General features: G+C 42.4%; 2 protein-coding genes across 2 annotated transcripts in view; one reads left to right on the top strand and one right to left on the bottom strand.

The window, feature by feature from the left end:
* bglap (bone gamma-carboxyglutamate (gla) protein) overlaps nucleotides 1-18,996 on the top strand; it is a 108,648-nt gene that overhangs the window by 12,816 nt on the left and 76,836 nt on the right. The window lies entirely within an intron of this gene.
* On the bottom strand, nucleotides 11,654-14,399 carry pde6hb (phosphodiesterase 6H, cGMP-specific, cone, gamma, paralog b). The gene is made up of 3 exons (XM_061973894.2): nucleotides 14,240-14,399; nucleotides 12,188-12,336; nucleotides 11,654-12,112 (listed from the first exon to the last, which is right to left on the bottom strand). Exons 2-3 carry the CDS (start codon nucleotides 12,328-12,330, stop codon nucleotides 11,995-11,997), a joined length of 261 nt encoding a protein of 86 aa, XP_061829878.1. The 5' UTR covers nucleotides 12,331-12,336; nucleotides 14,240-14,399; the 3' UTR covers nucleotides 11,654-11,994.

Here is an 18,996-nt window from a genome sequence, read left to right as displayed (position 1 = left end):
AACAACCAGCCACCTCCTCTACATGAATGACATCAAGCTTTATGCCAAGAACAAGTCGACGCCCTGATTCACCCGACAAGAGTGTACAGCAACGGTATGAAAATGTTGTTCGGACTCTGAAGTGTGATACCTAAATGAGGGAAGAAAAGAGGGTTGAACCACCCTAGGGTAACATAACAGTCATACAGGACAGCTACAAATATCTGGGAATCCCACAAACTAATTGTAACCATGAGGAGGCAGCTCTGAAGTAAGCCACAGGCAAATACCTCCGGAGGGTGAGGTGGATCCTGAAGAGCCAGCTGAACGGCAATTCACGTTCATGTGGTGCCAGTAATCATATTACCCCGGGAACAGATGCAAGCCATAGATTTCAAAACAAGAACGCTCCTTACAACTCATGAAGGGTTCCAGCCTATGTCCAGCATCCTGGGGGTCGAGGACTTGTGGGGGTCACAGGTACTGTACAGGATGAAACAACAGGCCTCCAGGAATACATCAAGAAGATGAAAGTGAGGACCCCAAAGCCGAGTAAGGAGCAGGAGCCAGACGGGCTGCCGTGGAGAGACTACCCTCTGGCATGCACCACGGAACAACTGAAGAACATGGAGGAAACATACCAGAGGCTGCACTGAAAGACAGCGCAGAGGCACTAATCATGGCGGCTCAAGAACAGGCCCTAAACACAGATCTGTAGAAGCGGGAGTTACCCCAGGTGCGGCTGTGCAAAGAAGCTCTGCAACACAGCAGTGGGTAATATGCTGGCAGGTAAAGCCATCCCCGGGTAGAAGGCATAGTATACTAAATATGGACCGGAGGTCCCAGAATCAAGATGGCAGATGCCATCAAAGGTAGTTGAGAAGATCCAGACTGACAAAATGGTGATGGCCAACCAGCCTGACGTAGTGATGGTGGACAAACATCCTAAGACAGCGGTGGTGACAAATGTAGCAATCCCGGAAAAAGGAAGATGAAAGTTTTGAGAATCACCAAGGGCTGAAGAAAGATCGGGGTGTTAGGCAAGGGTAGGGATCCGGGAACCCTCAAGCTGGGTTGACGGCTCCAGCGGATACCAGGAACAAGATCTGACATCTCCGTCCAGAAGAGGGAAATCCTGGCAACAGCTAAGATCCTAAGAACCCTTAAGCTCCCAGGCCTCCGGTAGAGAACCTGAACTTCAAGGAAAAACTGCTCAGGTGGTGAGAGAACAAGTTGTTTACTTACCCAGGACGGGATGCAGTATTTTGGTTTACCACGGTCAGGTCAGAACCGGAAAAGGGTGGAGTGCCATCTCCGGGTTGGGGAGGAGATCTTGCCCCAAGTGGAGGAGTTCAAGTACCTCGGAGTCTTGTTCACGAGTGGGGGAAGAGTGGATGGTGAGATCGACAGGCGGATCGGTGCGGCGTCTTCAGTAATGCGGACGCTGTATCGATCCGTTGTGGTGAAGAAGGAGCTGAGCCGGAAGGCAAAGCTCTCGATTTACCGGTCGATCTACGTTCCCATCCTCACCTATGGTCATGAGCTTTGGGTCATGACCGAAAGGACAAGATCACGGGTACAAGCGGCCCAAATGAGTTTCCTCCGCCGAGTGGCGGGTCTCTCCCTTAGAGATAGGGTGAGAAGCTCTGTCATCCAGGAGGAGCTCAAAGTAAAGCCGCTGCTCCTCCACATGGAGAGGAGCCAGATGAGGTGGTTCGGGCATCTGGTCAGGATGCCACCCGAACGCCTCCCTCGGGAGGTGTTTAGGGCACGTCCAACTGGTAGGAGGCCACGGGGAAGACCCAGGACACGTTGGGAAGACTATGTCTCCCGGCTGGCCTGGGAACGCCTCGGGATCCCCCGGGAAGAGCTGGACGAAGTGGCTGGGGAGAGGAAAGTCTGGGCTTCCCTGCTTAGGCTGCTGCCCCCGCGACCCGACCTCGGATAAGCGGAAGAAGATGGATGGATGGATGGAGGTCAGAACCATAAACACACACAAGAAACCGTCACGATTAGGGATAGGTACCGAACTCGGTACTTTTATAGGCACCGACTGAATTCCGTCAATACTACTGGGTATTGATTCACGTAAAATCAAGCGGTGCCATATTACCATAACTTTGTTGCACGTGACGTCACAGACTAAACACGGGCTCACGTCAACAATCGGTCACGCAGCACTCAGGACCAACTCAGACCAACTCCCCCCTAAGTCGTCTTGCAATTTCCAACACCTACAAAGAAAGTATGCTTGATAGAAAACACTCAAACGTAAAGTAAGGTTCCACTCTCCCGAAATGCGCTAGCTTGACGCTAATTTTCATTGGATTTGCCATAGACGGGCTACTATTAGCATTAGCGATTTTACATGGCGATTTCAACACCTCCTAATTTAGTAATGAAAACTGCAACTAAGATGAATGTTACCATCAAACAGCTGGTATGTAATAAGCACACTACTTAGAGTATAAACACTTTGTGGGGTGCAACATAGCACATTCAGCTTCATGGAAAAAGCTTCTTCCCAGTTAGACAACACATCATAGCTAGCCTGTACTGTACTGCCACCTAACATGCGATTCACTGAATGGAACACCAATGTCCTTCTTAATCAATTCCTGACTATAAGTTGCTACTTTTTTCCTGCGCTTTGAACCCTGCGGATTATAAAACGGTGCAGATAATACATGGTTTTTTTTCTTCGCTGACGGCCATAATGCAAATCATTTTCTTTAAAAAAAACAAAACAAGCAAAGACACTGAAAAGGTGTGTTATTGTTTGTGTTATGGCGCCGTCTTTTGGACGAGTTTGCAAACTCTTCTGTTTAGACTGAGGTTTTAATCAGAACTATCAATTTTCTAGCCGTCCATAGCGTTTCTACTTGTATGGATTCTTCATTCATCACTCCAAGCAACGTTTGTAAGTTTTATAATATAACTAAAACTATTCTTACTTACTAAAGCGTCCCATGTGTGATGTCTGTAGGAGTGTTTTCATGCATATTTGTACCTGCTATTGTAATGTAATCAAGATAGCATCCTTAGCATTAGCTAATATGCTAACACGTTTACAAGTTTCTGTGTTAGTTAATAATACTAACTTACAATAACATTCTTTTTATATTGTTTCACTTTCACAAATTCCTCAGTAAATTCACCAAAACGTCAGCGTGGAGTTATTGAGTCTGTTTAGCTGATTGGAGAGCTAGCTTGCGCAGCTAATATGTCTATGACGATGACTTCTGTTTTGTTTGATCGGCCGTTTTACTGCCTTGTTTCAGACACCATTTGGAAACAATTAAGGTATGTAAATGAACATTTACATAATATTTATGTGTAAATAACTCATTTCACAACATATACAGTATATCTGCGGCTTATAGTCCGGTGAGGCTAATATATGGAAAAACATTTTTTTCTTCTACAATTTAGCTTGTATACGGACACGCTCTATAGTCTGGAAAATCATTTTGCAAGGCAGTCTGCTGAAAATGATGAAAAGCGCCACTGTTAAAAATTAAACGCGATTGACGCTACACGTTTTAAAGATATTCAAAACACTACTGCCATCTGGCGGCCATCGTGCAGCCCCCTCAATTTGTCGCGTTTCACGTGTCAGGTAAACCATGAAGTATGGAGCCATATTAATTCCCTTCTTATTGTAAATAAAAAAAAAACCCTCCTAAGCAAAGAAATCAAACAGTGTACTCGGGTTGTACAGTATACCGGTACTAGTATAGTATTGTGGTGCTAATGTATCAAAAACAGTACTATACTCTGTTTGAAAAGCACCGCTTCCAGGGCATTACGAGCAGAGGAGCTTGTTGGGCAGCGCACACACACAGAGTACTTACAAGCAGACACAGTGTGTAGACAGAAAAGGGAGAATGGACGCATTTTGGTGTAAAAAGTCAAGATAAAGGTGAAGTTATAACACTGAAACACCCTCAGGAAGAGCTGCTTTAAGACATGGCTAGCTAGCTAGCGGCTAACATCCATCCACAGTGTTTTAGCTACTTCTAAATCACTAATCCTGGCCTCCATGGTGACAAAAAGTGAGTTTCTTACAAGTAGCATTATCACTGGAGGATGAGGAATAGCTAAACATGCTTCACTACACACTGTAGGAGGATACAATAGCTCACCACCGTCACAATGTAAACAAAAGCCATGGGTGGATCTACACCTGACATCCACTGTAATGATACCAAGTACAAGAGCGTATCTAGTCGATACTTCTATGATAACAATATTTTTTGATATTTTTTCCCTTTTTTTAAAATTCATATCATGTTTATAAAGTCAGTAAATACGTCCCTGGACACATGAGGACTTTGAATATGACCAATGTATGATCCTGTAACTACTTGGTATCAGATCCATACCTAAATGTGTGGTATCATCCAAAACTAATGTCAAGTATCAAAGAAGAGAAGAATAAGTGATTATTACATTTTAACAGAAGTGTAGATAGAACATGTTCAAACAGAAAATAAGCAGATATTAACAGTAAATGAACAAGTAGATTAATAATCCATTTTTACAGTTTGTCCCTCATAATGTGTAGAAAATAATAGGTGTATAAATGACACAATATGTTACTGCAGACTAATTAGGAGTCTTTGTTTGTTTACTTACTACTAAAAGACAAGTTGTCTAGTTAATAAGGCTGCAGCTAACGATTATTTTTCTATCGATTAATCTATAGATTATTTTTTCGATTAATCGGTTAATCTATAGATTATTTTTTCCGATTAATCTATAGATTATTTTTCCTTTTACCGATTATTTTTTTATTTAAAATGAAGATGAAAAAATAAATTTAGGCCAGTTTTTTCTAAAGGCATGACTTATTTACAAAAAAAAAAAAGTATGGCCACTCAGTCAACATTGACAACAACATGACAAAATATTCTGTAACAATGTAAACATTTAAAACTTTTAACATTTAACAAAATTAAAAGTAGCGTATTTGCTTTTTAATGTGCAAATATAAAAGTAAACATCCAGTGCAAATCTTAATATTCTGCAATAGTATAAGCATTTCAAAAGTAAAAGTATTGCTTATTTTGCTTTAAAATGTACAAAAATAAAGATAAACATCCAATACAAAAAAGTGCAAAACGAAATATTCTGTAACAGTGTAAACATTTCAACAAAAGTAAAAGTATTGCTTATTTTGCTTAATAACACAACAATGATAGTATGATTAAAGTGAAAGTTAATTGTTCGTTTGTACATAGTATATGTAACTGTTAATGTTGTAAAAGGTATTTGCACAACTAATTAACGTTAGCGTTAGCGTCTTTGTAAACACTGAACAGGCACGCCAAACGCGCCTCTCAGAGCGAAACGGTGTTTTAGTTTATGAATTTACAACGCAGATACAAATGACACATTCATGTTTTTGTGTAATGATGACAACGTATACTCACGCGGACGATTGACTAGTTGATGGTGATGGCAAGAACGCTGTCGGGTGTTTTCTTTTCAAATGTTCCTTCATAGCCGTTGTGCTGCTATGATAGGCCATTTCCGCTCGACACAGTGTGCATACAACAACTGTCAAGTGTTTTGCTTTTTTCGCTGTGCTTATCCCACACTTGAAGGGATGTACCAATGCTGAATGTGGCTTCTGGATTTCACTCAAAAGACCAGACCGTAGTTACTTTTTCCTTTTATTTTCCTTTAGTTTGCAACAGTTTTTCCAACCAAGAAACAGCTTCTTTTTTCTTCTTTAGTCTTTTTAGCAGTCTTTAGCAGTGTTAGTAGACTTTAGTAGACTTTAGTTTCTTTAGCTGTCATTAGCTGTCTTTAGTAGCCTTTAGTAGCCTTTAGCTTCTTTAGTAGCCTTTAGCTTCTTTAGTAGGTGAAAAACCTTTAAGGACAAAACACCACAAGATTAACATGCTGTAAAAAATCAATCAATTATCAATCCCATAATTTACAATTATTAATTAGGCTATCAAACTCTTAACTTTATTTAGAAAAGTATAGAAAGGTATCGAAATAAATTTTGGTACCAGTACCAAAATATTGCTATGGGGACAACCCTACAATGTACTAATATAATCCACTTCAAGAAAGTCTTCCAACTGAAAGTGTTTACAAAGTACAAAAAGAAGAAGCATGATAAACATTCTGAATTTATTGACAGTCTTATTTATCTCACCATATGTAATACAACTTATTATTATTATTTATTTTTAATGTTTTTACTTATGGAGTATATTGTGAATAAATTGAGAACAGAAAGTGAAGAAAAGGGCGGTATAGCTCGGTTGGCAGAGTGGCCGTGCCAGCAACTTGAGGGTTCCAGGTTTGATCCCCGCTTCCGCCATTCTAGTCACTGCCGTTGTGTCCTTGGGCAAGACACTTTACCCACCTGCTCCCAGTGCAACCCACACTGCTTTAAATGGAACTTACATATTGGCTTTCACTATTTAAAAGCGCTTTGAGTCACTAGAGAAAAGTGCTATATAAAATATATAATTCACAAAAGTGTTAGCAACTGCCCTGTAAAGGAAAAGGGGTAGGATTAAATAAGATCTGCTTCTTCCTACTCCTTTTCGAACATGTTGAATAGAGAAAACTGGAAATATGTGATGCATCATGCATGTTCCAAATATACTCAAACTCAACTCCTGCGTGCACTTTGCCTATACCCTGCATCCAACGTTCCCTCTAAGGTGCGCGCCTGTGCAATTGCGCACTGCTCAAGCGTCCTCTGCGCACGGCAAATCTATGCCACGCACAAAATAAAAATGAAAAAAATAAGCGCATAACAATTTTCGACACACGGACACGACAGAGAAAACGGTTTTCGTCATCATTGTTCAAATATTGTAACGTCTGTCGAGACGCTTTGAGGACATTAATTCCATCCATCACTTTACTGAGCAAAACCCTTTATTGTCGGCCATAAACACATCACCAAAACATTAGTAAAAAAAATGATATCTAGCAAAACTGGTCATTTCAAACCAGACCAAAAGCAACTTTGTTATATCAACAGCAGCCGCTCGCTCTTTCTCACTTGCGCCAACACATGCACATATGGCACTTAGCCAGTGATGCGTTTACAGCCACACAAAAAGTCGGACAACTCCAACACCACACCTAAAGTGTCATTCCAGGTCGTTACACTATGATTTACCAATCAAATGTGTGCTTATTCTAGCGTCATTTATTAGGAATCTTAATTTTTAAATATTAATCATGAAATGCAGTTAGTATATTAAATAAATACTAATAAAAATATATTTTTTACAAACAGGAAGTTGCAGGAATGTACACATGATCCCCTGCTTACATCTCATTGTGCAACATGTGAATGTTTTAATGGGGACTAAATGCTCCTATTTCTGGGGCTGAGGTTGCCGAGGTAGTTAAAAAGCTCTTCGGTGGCAAGGCCCCGGGGGTGGATGAGATCCGCCCGGAGTTCCTTAAGGCTCTGGATGTTGTGGGGCTGTCTTGGTTGACAAGACTCTGCAACATCGCGTGGACATCGGGGGCAGTACCACTGGATTGGCAGACCGGGGTGGTGGTTCCTCTCTTTAAGAAGGGGAACCGGAGGGTGTGTTCCAACTATCGTGGGATCACACTCCTCAGCCTTCCCGGTAAGGTCTATTCAGGTGTACTGGAGAGGAGGCTACGCCGGATAGTCGAACCTCGAATTCAGGAGGAACAGTGTGGTTTTGGTCCTGGTGGTGGAACTGTGGACCAGCTCTATACTCTCGGCAGGGTCCTTGAGGGTGCATGGGAGTTTGCCCAACCAGTTTACATGTGCTTTGTGAACTTGGAGAAGGCATTCGACCGTGTACCCCGGGAAGTCCTGTGGGGAGTGCTCAGAGAGTATGGGGTAACGGACTGTCTTATTGTGGCAGTCCGCTCCCTGTATGATCAGTGCCAGAGCTTGGTCCGCATTGCCGGCAGTAAGTCGGACACGTTTCCAGTGAGGGTTGGACTCCGCCAAGGCTGCCCTTTGTCACCCATTCTGTTCATAACCTTTATGGACAGAATTTCTAGGCGCAGTCAAGGCGTTGAGGGGATCTGGTTTGGTGGCTGCAGGATTAGGTCACTGCTATTTGCAGATGATGTGGTCCTGATGGCTTCCTCCGGCCAAGATCTTCAGCTCTCACTGGATCGGTTCGCAGCCGAGTGTGAAGCGACTGGGATGGGAATCAGCACCTCCAAGTCCGAGTCCATGGTTCTCTCCCGGAAAAGGGTGGAGTGCCATCTCCGGGTTGGGGAGGAGATCTTGCCCCAAGTGGAGGAGTTCAAGTACCTCGGAGTCTTGTTCACGAGTGGGGGAAGAGTGGATCGTGAGATCGACAGGCGGATCGGTGCGGCGTCTTCAGTAATGCGGACGCTGTATCGATCCGTTGTGGTGAAGAAGGAGCTGAGCCGGAAGGCAAAGCTCTCGATTTACCGGTCGATCTACGTTCCCATCCTCACCTATGGTCATGAGCTTTGGGTCATGACCGAAAGGACAAGATCACGGGTACAAGCGGCCGAAATGAGTTTCCTCCGCCGGGTGGCGGGTCTCTCCTTTAGAGATAGGGTGAGAAGCTCTGTCATTCGGGGGGAGCTCCAAGTAAAGCCGCTGCTCCTCCACATGGAGAGGAGCCAGATGAGGTGGTTCGGGCATCTGGTCAGGATGCCACCCGAACGCCTCCCTAGGGAGGTGTTTAGGGCACGTCCGACCGGTAGGAGGCCACGGGGAAGACCCAGGACACGCTGGGAAGACTATCTCTCCCGGCTGGCCTGGGAACGCCTCGGGATCCCCCGGGAGGAGCTGGACGAAGTGGCTGGGGAGAGGGAAGTCTGGGCTTCCCTGCTTAGGCTGCTGCCCCCGCGACCCGACCTCGGATAAGCGGAAGAAGATGGATGGATGGATGGATAAATGCAATGTCTGAAAGGGGTACACATTATTTCCAAAGCAGGACCTCCACCCAGACAAACAATACAAGTACACAGTTCATGAAAAACAATATTTGTTGTTATTGTCATTGTAAGTGGGCCTAAACACTTATATTAGAAATGGAAACGACTGCTGTCATTTGATTATAATAATAAGAGAATGTTGTCTGTCTATCTGTGTTGGCCCTGCGATGAGGTGGCGACTTGTCCAGGGTGTACCCCGCCTTCCGCCCGAATGCAGCTGAGATAGGCTCCAGCACCCCCCGCGACCCCGAAAGGGACAAGCGGTAGAAAATGGATGGATGGATGGAGATGTAACTTGTTATTTAGTGAGGTTTGGGACAGGTGTGCTGCTGGTGTAGCCACAGTGTGCACTAGAGATGCGCGGTTTGCGGGCACAACCGCGGAGTCTGCGGATTATCCGCGGATCGGGCGGATGAAATTAAAAAAAATAAGATTTTAGCCGCGCGCGGGTCGGGTCGGGCGGATTAATTAGATTTTTTTTTTTTTTTTTTTTTTTTTTTTTTTTTTTTTTTTTGCGGGTGGCAGTTAAACCAATTGGTAAATATATATACATAGTTAAATGTTGTTACCCACCTACGAAAAACGAGCAGGCACCTGCAGCATATGCCACAACAGAAGAAAAAAAAAGAAAAAGAGATGGACACTTTTACGGAGCGGAGAAGGGACGCCTCGCCGGGGTCCGGGACCGAGGCCCCTTCCCCCGAGAGGGCCCCACCGGGAGCCGTAGCTGAGGCGATCCGCGAGAAGGGCCCGACGCACGTCCAGGGTCACCACCGCGCCCACCGCACCGACACCCCGCCTCGTCCGCCTTCGCCGCGGCCGGCGTCACGCGCAGCAGGTAAGCAGCTTACCTGCCCGCCACCCCCGTGGCCGGGGGCTCGTAACATGGGTCACTCCGCGCGCTCCGCTCGTGCAGCTTACCTGCCCGCCACCCCTGTTGCCGGGGGCGCGTAACAGGGGTCACTCCGCGCGCAGTGCGCTCACGAAAGGGGTGGGGCTCACCCTGGTTTATATAGAGAGCAGGACGGTGGCCATGGAAGTCGGAACCCGCTAAGGAGTGTGTAACAACCCACCTGCCGAATCAACTAGCCCTGAAAATGGATGGCGCTGGAGCGTGGGCCCATACCTGGCCGTCGCCGGCAGCGAGACGCGCTTGGAGGTGCGCTCAGCGCGGCTCCCATATGATTGCGCACTGGTGTGCGTCTGGGTCGTGACAGCGTGGCACGCGAAAGTCTGTGCTGCATTGGATCAGTCTCCTTTCTTTAACAGGCAAAAGCTTTATAACCTCACCATACCTGCCAACTTTTGAAATCAGAAAAACCTAGTAGCCAGGGTCAAAGGGCCACAGGCCCCGGTAGGTCCAGGACAAAGTCCTGGTGGAGGGTTCAGGGCTTCGCCCCCCGACGCAAAATGATTATTAGCATTCAGACAGGTTAAAATGTTGCTAAAACCATCACTTTTCTATCAGTCACAGTGACTTTTCAAAACAAAAATATTACAGCAAAAATCATATGGGTTGATTGGCATGTTTATTCTGTAAGCTAAGTTCAATAGTTTTAAATTATTTTGACAGTTAATGCCAGTTATCCTGTCAACCTTTCACAAGACTTCAATTTGTTAATTGAAAGTATAAACAGTATAAACACTTTTTACAGTAAACAAATGGTAAAACAGTACTAAACAATTCCATAAAAAAAAAAAATTGGTGTCATTATTAACTTTCTGTCCAAGCTTGTATAATCTACTGCCTTGTTCTATTGTAAAAAATATTCTGTGCCTAAAATTCACATTTCTATCACAATTATCATACTGTAAACATGGTAAGCTAACTTCATTAAAATTAATAGTCCTGTCAATAGCATGGAATTACAATTCAAATGTCGTTTTTTTGTAAGCCTTTCAAAAGAATTCAAAATATGAAAAATTAATGAAAATTAATTGAAGCCATCAGACACTTGAAAAGTGGCACATCACATCTCTAATGTAATCATTTGAACTTTTCAAAAGAAATAGCACTGCAAAAATATTAAGGACATACTTCTGTATTTTGGTAGTTATGCTGTCAACATTTAACAAGATTTCTTCAACTTGGACTTGAAAGCATAAATAGTATAAACACTTTTAACAGTATGTCGTGCTGTGAAATACAGCCGACAGGATTGCGCACCAAACACGAAGCAAGGCCATGGTGCAGGAGAACAAAGGACTTCTTTCATTTAAGGTTTGTGATAAACCATCAAACTCATTCGTTAAAAGGACTCTATAGTAATATAAAGCGAATTTTTCTGGACATTATCATGCAAGAAAAGTTTATTTTTGGGACCGCGATCACCGCGTAATGATTTTTAAAGGTTGCATTACAAACATTTAACTGTCCCATGTGATCAGCCAGTGCGATTGGAAATCCATGCTCAATTATTGCCTCCGTAAATAAAACTTCGGGCGGATGGCGGGCGGGTGCAGTTCTGATCAAACGTTACATCGGGTGGATGGCGGATGGTTGACGACTTTCTGACGCGGTTGCGGATTAAATAAATTGCCTATCCGCGCATCTCTAGTGTGCACGTGTGATGTTGCTCACATGGACTCCACTCAATGCTCAGGGACTTTTGGCCTTTGCTCACACACATGAACAATTAGAGGGAACATTGCCTGCACCCCGGGGTCACGCCAACAGAGACGACCGCAGGGTTCATGAGTGTTTACCCCCACAAGAAAGACCAGTCAGTTGTGAAAATAAACCCGTTTAATTATGACAGTACATTGTGTTGGGTTTGTGCTGGCAACACACATGCACACACACGCACACACACACACGCGCACACACACACACACACACGCACGCACACACACGGGTGGTCTCTAAGACAGGAAGTGGGTGGAGAAGGTGGTTCCTCCACTGGGTGATGGAGTCCAAGTGATGTTGCCAACTTGGTAGTAAAAAGAAGGGAGGTAAAAAAGATATTTACACATTTAAAGAGACTTTTGAGGAGAGACGGAGGACATGAAGGTTTCTCATCAACAGTACGTATGAGTGGTAATGGCAGGAGGTAGATGACGAGAGGGGGGTTAGATGATGCCGTATTTGGCCAGGTCGCTGAGCTCCATGTCTCCGAAGGCCTCCCAGGGGCAGACCACCGTGATGTCGGTGCCCAGACCCTCCATGCCCGGGATGTCGTCACCAAAGCTGGGGAAAGAGAATCAGATTAGACGGGAAGCTCCTTTTCTTTCTTTTTTTTACTTTCGCTTTTGCTTTCTTTACCCCTTCTGGCCCGGTTTGGGGGCCTTGCTCTTGAACGTGCGGGTCTGCCTCTGCTTGAACTTGGGCGGGCCCTTCTTGGGCGTGGTGGGGCCCGTGGTTGCACCAGGGGCCAGGGCGCTCGATGCTGGGGGGCCGGCGTTCATTTTGATCTTGGAGGGAAAAAAACAGAAAAGGAGAATGCAAACAAGCTCTCTCGGTGTTTTGATCCTGTTAGCACTAATCTGCGCGGATTATGCAAATGAGGTCAGAGGGCAAGATTAGCGCTAATCCCAGTTTGACTAATTGCCTTCCTCCAAACGAGGCCGCAGCATTAGGGACACATGTTGTCTTTTTTTAAATCAGATTTATAACACGCTTCAATTTGGGTTAATCATGATTAATCACAGGGTATTAGTCGCTTGCATAATGTCAATCAATAAAAAAGAGCCCAATATTTGGACTCAAATGCGGTTTCATATATTTTTTATTAAGCTTTTTTTATTTTTGTCAGAATACAGGAACATGTTTAAATTTACAGTCACTTGAATGCACCACATTTATTTTCCCAGGTTATCAGCCACTTGCATAAATATATATATATATATATATATATATATATATATATATATATATATATATATATATATATATATATATATATATATATATATATATAATTTTAAAAAGCCCAATATTTGGACACAAATATATATGTGTATATATATATATATATATATATATATATATATATATATATATATATATATATATATATATATATATATATATATATATATATAATTTTAAAAAGCCCAATATTTGGACACAAATATATATGTGTGTATATATATATATATATATATATATATATATATATATATATATACTTTTTTTTTTTATATAGCAACTTTTTACACATTTTGTCAGAATACAGCAACATGTTTGAATTTACGGTTACTTGAATGCACCACCTTTATTTGCCTAGGTTATTAGTCTCTTGCATGATTTGAATCAATTAAAAAAAGAGCCCATTATTCGGACACAAATGTAATTCATTATCATTTCATTTTTTATGTATAAAACATTAAAAAAATATATTTGCATTTTTGTCAGAATACAGGAACATTTTAAAATGTACTGTCACTTGAATGCACCACATTTATTCCCCCAGGTTATTAGTCTCTTGCTTAATTTAAATTATTTTTTTAAAAAGACCTCAATATGTGGAGACAAATGTTTTTTTTATAAAAATTTTTTAAATATTTTTTATTTTTGCCAGAATACAGGAACATTTTTAAATACCTGTCACCTGAATGCACCACATTTATTTTCCCAGGTTATTATTCATTTGTATAATTTAAATTAATAAAAAAATAGCCTAATACTAGGACACAAATGCAAATATATCTATTTTTTTTAAACAAATTTTCCCCAGAACACAGGAACATTTTTAAATGAACTGTCACTTGAATGCACCACATTGATTGTTCCCAAACTTGGTGTATTTTGAGGGTAAATAAATTGCACAATTAATCCGTGTATGTACATGATTAATGTTTCATAATTATAACACTATCATCTTTATAATTAATGACATGACTCAGTATTTTTGACAAGTTAAACTTTGTTCACCAAGTAGCACCTCAGACTCTCCAAGTACTCCAACATTAAAACACAGTAGCGTAGTAGGCCTAAGTGTTCATTAAAACAAGGCAGAGGTTTTTTTTAACAAGTATATTTCATATTTTATGGTACATTACACACAGTTTGAACAGTAACACTGTTTGAATATTTAATGAAGTAATTCTTGGGCGTACCACCAGATAGAGCCACTCTACCAGTTCTGTTGTTATTTTTATAGGATTAAATTCTGTAAATTGCACTTTTATTTGATCTATTTGAGTTGATTTTAAAGCTTCTCAATGCAAACATCCTTATTTCTCCACACACCTGCTCAGGTAAATTTCACCTGCAGCTCAATTACGCCATTCGGTCTGCTTCCTGTTTCCCATGATGCACTTGAAACCCCCCCAGAACGCCCATCAAGGACAAAGTCAGAATGCAAGTTCTCACCTGTGCCAGGTATCTCACCACGTCCTCCTCCTTCTTCACGCTTGTTGTGTGTCTCCTGCTCTTATATCCTCCTCTCTGATCCTCTTTCCAGTCCCAGGAGAAGGTCAGTCTGAGGCTCCGCCCCCTCTTGCCACCTGCTGCCAGGGGAGACTACGTCAAAGATTAATCTGGAAGGATTTAGTCTTCTAACACCTCGACACGCAGATTTACAAGCAGGAGGAGAAGAAGAACCTTCTGGTCGCGTTGGTGCGCCATGTGAGTGCTCAGGTCTGGTGTGCACACGTGTTTGTTTGTGGCAACACAACTTTAGCTGCACGTGCACAATACCATGAGGTCCACTGCAGTGGACATTTATTTTGGGTCGTCTCTTGCCAGAGTTACACATTTTAGGAACAGTTCTATGCAAAACTCACATGTCCACTGCAGTGGACATTTATTTTTCGTTTATATCTTGTGCCAAAGTTACACATTATATATATATATATATATATATATATATATATATATATATATATATATATATATATATATATATATATATGTATATATGTATATGTATATATGTATATATATGTATATATATATATATGTATATATATATGTATATGTATATATATATATATATATATGTATATATGTATATATATATATGTATATATGTATGTATTAGAGATGCGCGGATAGGCAAATATTTCATCCGCAACCGCATCAGAAAGTCGTCAACCATCCGCCATCCACCCGATGTAACGTTTGATCAGAACTGCACCCGCCCGCCATCCGCCCGCACCCGCCCGTTGTTATATATCTAATATAGACGATGCAAGGCATTAGTGAGGCATACCTGCCAACTACTCCGGTTTTCCCGTAATTCGTACGGTTTTCATCAACCTATTCCGGGTTACGGTTGCAGTGATAAAAAATACGTTTTTTCATTAATTAAAAAAAAAAAAAAGGGTGAAAACTACGCGAATTGCACCTTGTGCAGACAAGATGTTTCGATCGGACACGGAGGAATTAGCGATGTAAAAGACCACGTTGGGACAAAAAAACACAAGTCTAATGCCGTTGCTAGCGATACAAGTGGAAAACTTTCAACGTTTTTCGTCGCCCAAACCGATTCTTTGGATGTGATAAATGCCGAAGTTTTATTTACGGAGGCAATAATTGAGCATGGACTTCCAATCGCACTGGCTGATCACATGGGACAGTTAAATGTTTGTAATGCAACCTTTAAAAATCATTACGCGGTGATCGCGGTCCCAAAAATAAACTTTTCTTGCATGATAATGTCCAGAAAAACTCGCTTTATATTACTATAGAGTCCTTTTAACGAATGAGTTTGATGGTTTATCACAAACCTTAAATGAAAGAAGTCCTTTGTTCTCCTGCACCATGCATGCGCTTTGGCCTTGCTTCGTGTTTGGTGCGCAATCTTGTCGGCTGTATTTCACAGCACGTCTTTGACAACTTGAAGTGGCAGAAAACATTTAAAACAAGTCCAAGTTGAAGAAATCTTGTTAAATGTTGACAGCATAACTACCAAAATACAGAAGTATGTCCTTAATATTTTTGCAGTGCTATTTCTGTTGAAAAGTTCAAATGATTACATTAGAGATGTGATGTGCCACTTTTCAAGTGTCTGATGGCTTCAATTAATTTTCATTAATTTTTCATATTTTGAATTCTTTTGAAAGGCTTACAAAAAAACTACATTTGAATTGTAATTCCATGCTATTGACAGGACTATTAATTTTAATGAAGTTATCTTACCATGTTTACAGTATAATAATTGTGATAGAAATGTGAATTTTAGGCACAGAATATTTTTTACAATTGAACAAGGCAGTAGATTATACAAGCTTGGACAGAAAGTTAATAATGACACCAATTTTTTTTTTAATGGAATTGTTTAGTACTGTTTTACCATTTGTTTACTGTAAAAAGTGTTTATACTGTTTATACTTTCAATTAACAAAAGTCTTGTGAAAGGTTGACAGGATAACTGGCATTAACTGTCAAAATAATTTCAAACTATTAAAGTTAGCTTACAGAATAAACATGCCAATCAACCCATATGATTTTTGCTGTAATATTTTTGTTTTGAAAAGTCACTGTGACTGATAGAAAAGTGATGGTTTTAGCAACATTTTAACCTGTCTGAATGCTAATAATCATTTTGCGTCGGGGGGCGAAGCCCTGAACCCTCCACCAGGACTTTGTCCTGGACCTACCGGGGCCTGCGGCCCCTGGACCCTGGCTACTAGGTTTTTCTGATTTCAAAAGTTGGCAGGTATGGTGAGGTTATAAAGCTTTTGCCTGTTAAAGAAAGGAGACTGATCCAATGCAGCACAGACATTCGCGTGCCACGCTGTCACGACCCAGACGCACACCAGTGCGCAATCATATGGGAGCCGTGCTGAGCGCACCTCCAAGCGCGTCTCGCTGCCGGCGACGGCCAGGTATGGGCCCGACGCTCCAGCGCCATCCATTTTCAGGGCTAGTTGATTCAGCAGGTGGGTTGTTACACACTCCTTAGCGGGTTCCGACTTCCATGGCCACCGTCCTGCTCTCTATATCAACCAGGGTGAGCCCCACCCCTTTCGTGAGCGCACTGCGCGCGGAGTGACCCCTGTTACGCGCCCCCGGCAACAGGGGTGACGGGCAGGTAAGCTGCGCGGGCGGAGCGCGCAGAGTGACCCATGTTACGAGACCCCGGCCACGGGGGTGGCGGGCAGGTAAGCTGCTTACCTGCTGCGCGTGACGCCGGCCGCGGCGAAGGCGGACGAGGCGGGGTGTCGGTGCGGTGGGCGCGGTGGTGACCCTGGACGTGCGTCGGGCCCTTCTCGCGGATCGCCTCAGCTACGGCTCCCGGTGGGGCCCTCTCGGGGGAAGGGGCCTCGGTCCCGGACCCCGGCGAGGCGTCCCTTCTCCGCTCCGTAAAAGTGTCCATCTCTTTTCTTTTCTTTTCTTCTGTTGTGGCATATGCTGCAGGTGCCTGCTCGTTTTTCGTATGTGGGTAACAACATTTAACTATGTATATATATTTACCAATTGGTTTAACTGCCACCCGCCTGAATCTATTTAAAATCTAATTTTTTTTAATTTCAATCGCCCGACCCGACCCGACCCGACCCGCGGATAAAATTTAATTTTTTTTAATTTCATCCGCCCGATCCGCGGATAATCCGCGGACTCCGCGGTTGTGCCCGCAAACCGCGCATCTCTACTGGGGATGGTACATACGTGCCTGGGGATGGTACATACGTGCCTGGGGATGGTACATACGTGCCTGGGGATGGTACATGCGTGCCTGGGGATGGTACATACGTGCCTGGGGATGGTACATACGTGCCTGGGGATGGTACATACGTGCCTGGGGATGGTACATACGTGCCTGGGGATGGTACATGCGTGCTTGGGGATGGTACATACGCCGTCTGCGCTCCTTTACTTTAATGACTGGACTACAACTGCTGACTTTCCTCCCTCACACCAGCAGAATGTGTAAGAGTTTAAGGAACTAATTCCAGGATTGCCCTGATTGGCTTAGACTCCACGTGGTCTCCAAACATTTCCCACAACTCCTAAATCCTGTTTTTCCACCTCACTTGATCTCAGATTACATTTTAATCCATTTTCTTAAACATTATGGACACATGCAAATCATTGCAAAGTAAAATAGTGCAATATGTGTCTGTATAGTGTGTACTAGTAGTGGGCATGTATAGTATAGTGTGTACTAGTAGTGGGCAAGTGTAGTATAGTGTGTACTAGTAGTGGGCGTGTGATCTACCAAGACCGTGTGTGGAAATGATTAGTGGGCAGGTCCCGGGTGTGCGGGTGCTGTGATCTCTGTGGTGGCAAACAGCTGCGTTGTATTTCATTTATTTTTTTCTATTTCTTTTTCATCATCTAAAAGTTAAAAGTGCAATTTCAGTAACTGGAGAAAAATAATGAAGGTCATAGCGAGCAGAAAAATGTTTGTTTATTTCAACTGTGTCCCCTAAAATACACATAGGGGGTTTCATCTGATTGCTCGATGAATGGAACAAACTGATGGAGAGATGATCTAAAGGATGGATAGCTGCAGACATAAATGATGTACATTTTTATTCATGACACGAAGAGATGTGACATTTGTGAACAAATGGAGTCTTATAAGTGAAGACGAGAAGCGGTTGTCAGTTGTGAGATGTTTGTTTGGGAGATGTTTTCTCCTGGCACACCCCACTGGCAGGTGACTAGACAACTAGTCAAAGGAAGAATAGCAGCATGTGTGTGTGTGTGTGTGTATATATAAATATATATATATATATATATATATATATATATATATATATATATATATATATATATATAATAAAAAAATAAAAGTATATACTGTATATATATATTAAAATAAAAATAATAAATAAATAAAAATAACAGTATATATATATATATATATATATATATGTATGTATGTATGTATGTATGTATATATGTATGTATGTATGTATTAGAGATGCGCGGATAGGCAATTATTTCATCCGCAACCGCATCAGAAAGTCGTCAACCATCCGTCATCCATCCGACCTAACATTTAATCAGAACCGCACCCGCCCATTGTTATATATCTAATATAGACGATGCAAGGCATTAGTGAGGTTATAATGCTTTTGCCTGTTAAAGAAAGGAGACTGATCCAATGCAGCACAGACATTCGCGTGCCACGCTGTCACGGCCCAGACGCACACCAGTGCGCAATCATTTGGGAG

Source organism: Nerophis lumbriciformis, linkage group LG22, assembly GCF_033978685.3.
Source record: "Nerophis lumbriciformis linkage group LG22, RoL_Nlum_v2.1, whole genome shotgun sequence".
NCBI lineage: Eukaryota > Metazoa > Chordata > Actinopteri > Syngnathiformes > Syngnathidae > Nerophis > Nerophis lumbriciformis.
The sequence above is the reverse complement of the archived record's forward strand: the minus strand, read 5'-3'. Positions and strand labels throughout refer to the sequence as shown.

Bases quoted from the DNA above. Each gene is read 5' to 3' on its own strand.
- pde6hb (XM_061973894.2), bottom strand. From the start codon at position 12,330: ATGAACGCCGGCCCCCCAGCATCGAGCGCCCTGGCCCCTGGTGCAACC. The intron at 12,113-12,187 runs GTAAAGAAAGCA...CTCTTTCCCCAG, and splicing joins CCCAAACCGGGCCAGAAGGG to CTTTGGTGACGACATCCCGG.